The 2057-nt window shown below is 33.2% G+C and overlaps 1 protein-coding gene across 1 annotated transcript; it reads left to right on the plus strand.

The window, feature by feature from the left end:
• Positions 1-414: 414 nt before the first annotated feature.
• Positions 415-1672, plus strand: LOC129720487 (uncharacterized). The gene is made up of 2 exons (XM_055671969.1): positions 415-882; positions 1517-1672. The coding sequence occupies exons 1-2, from the start codon at positions 415-417 to the stop codon at positions 1670-1672; spliced, it is 624 nt and encodes a 207-aa protein (XP_055527944.1).
• The last annotated feature ends 385 nt before the right edge of the window (positions 1673-2057 follow it).

Here is a 2057-nt window from a genome sequence, read left to right on the forward strand (position 1 = left end):
TTAAAGTGAATCGATGACACGGAATTTATACACACAAATTACAGATTTTTGGCAAATACATTAATTTAAATTAATATTTTTAAGTTCTAAGATATATCAACTTTGATCTTATATATTACTCAGATTTCGGGTAGCTGCGATGTTCATATAAATATCGTCGCTTGTTTCAAACTATATCATACTTGCAAGTTACTATGAATCTTTAAAAAAATACAATTGAATTTTCATTATTCATTATTCATTTAAAATAAAAATATTCATAAATTCATCTGAAACATACATTTTTTAATATATATTCTTAAGCACAATACAGATGGTTTTTTTTCTGTTAAATAAATCAAATTATTTATGGCAACTCTTGTCATAGCTCGTCACCCTCATTGTTTTATTGGTTACGATTAATTGTTTGTCAGAATGGAAGGTCCGTCTAAAATAAATACCAAATCATCAATTGAAACGTTAATCAAATTGAAAAGTGCGCGCGTGAAATATATAGATAAAACTGATCAGAAGTCAGATGTGAGGAAAGTGTTTAAAGTGCTGGAAGTGGACTCGAAGCAAGTTGACTTTGTCTGGTGCGAAATTTGTGGTGCTGTTCTTGCCTGGCATAGCCAAAAAACAGGTACAAAATCCCTTAAAAGTCATGCCGACTCTCATTCGCGGAAGCGTGGTGAAAGTGCATCAGGTTCAGGTTTACAACCTAAAATAACAGCTTTCAACAAGCCGGCCAACATCCCGAAAAAAGAAGTCGTACGAGTTAACCAGGTTATTGCTCGAGGGCTAGCGGGTGATTTACTACCGTTTCGTTCTGTAGAAGGAATCGGTTTCCAAAGTATTTGCCAAGAAATGTTAAACCTCGGAGCGAAATTTGGACCACTGCAAGTAAGTTTCCATGGTATTGTTTTCATAGCAGCATTTTTTGTTTCTAATTTAATGTTTTTAATTTAATGATTAAAACCCTAAAAAACACCACTTAAATTTTACTAAATTGGGGTGTGATGATAGTTTTGTAGAAAGTTTTCTGCGAGGTTAAAATTCTTTAATCTACTTTACTTTCTAAATTAATTATTGACATTCAATTCAATAACATTGACAGAAAATCCTTCCCACGCAAATTTTTAGGTGTAAATTATATTTTAGTTACGTTTTTAATTATTTTTTTTAATTGACATGTTTGATTTGACTAAATTTTGCATAGACGTTTCTATGGGCGAAAAATGTTATTTTGTGCTATTGATTTATAATTTCAAAACACGACTTTTTTTAAGAAGCTATTAAAAATGCTATATTACAAGGTATTGATGATAACAAATTTTTAAGAGCCAGCACGGTTTGTTGATCGGTGTGACGTCTTCGACAAAGTTGTAGATGATAATTTTGTCTCTCCGAAAAAATATACACCCTGAAAAATTTTTTTTTGCAATTAAATGTTTTTCTAAATTATCCTAAAAAGATTTTCGATTGACTTTTTTTATTAGAAGTGCTATTGTATAGACTACTCAATACTCATTCTCAGGTGTCGGATGTTATTCAAAGCCGCCATACCATAAAAAGAACCCGGCTTGTGGAGGTCAGCGATGAAATTTTGGCTAATTTGAAGCATAACATCGCGCAAGCTGCATCATTTCCAAGAATTTGCTTTACCTTCGACTTATGGGCAGATAAATACTAGCAGCAGAACTTCATGTCAATAACCGCCCATTATTTCGATGTCAATGGTATACTACAATCGCCGTGCCTTGCAGTACCGGAGTTAGAGACAAATAAGAAGAAAAGTATTGAGAATATTCGGGTAAAAATCGAGTGCTAGAAAAAGTTTTCGGTTCCGCAGAAATAGCTCAGACAGTTTTTCTCAATTCAACTAGTGTCACTGATGGTGGCAGCAACGTTAAAACTGTTTTTCCAGAGCGTTACGAATGTCAGTGCCACACCTTCAACTTGATAGTTTCCCATCTTTTAGAAGACAAAGATGTTAAGGATCAATGCTCCAATGTTCTCGAAACATTAGAAACACTAAAAAAACTTGTGCAATACATGAAAAGATCTGGCCTGAACAA

Source organism: Wyeomyia smithii, chromosome 2 (assembly GCF_029784165.1).
Source record: "Wyeomyia smithii strain HCP4-BCI-WySm-NY-G18 chromosome 2, ASM2978416v1, whole genome shotgun sequence".
NCBI lineage: Eukaryota > Metazoa > Arthropoda > Insecta > Diptera > Culicidae > Wyeomyia > Wyeomyia smithii.

Bases quoted from the DNA above. Each gene is read 5' to 3' on its own strand.
- LOC129720487 (XM_055671969.1), top strand. From the start codon at position 415: ATGGAAGGTCCGTCTAAAATAAATACCAAATCATCAATTGAAACGTTA. The intron at 883-1,516 runs GTAAGTTTCCAT...ACTCATTCTCAG, and splicing joins CGAAATTTGGACCACTGCAA to GTGTCGGATGTTATTCAAAG.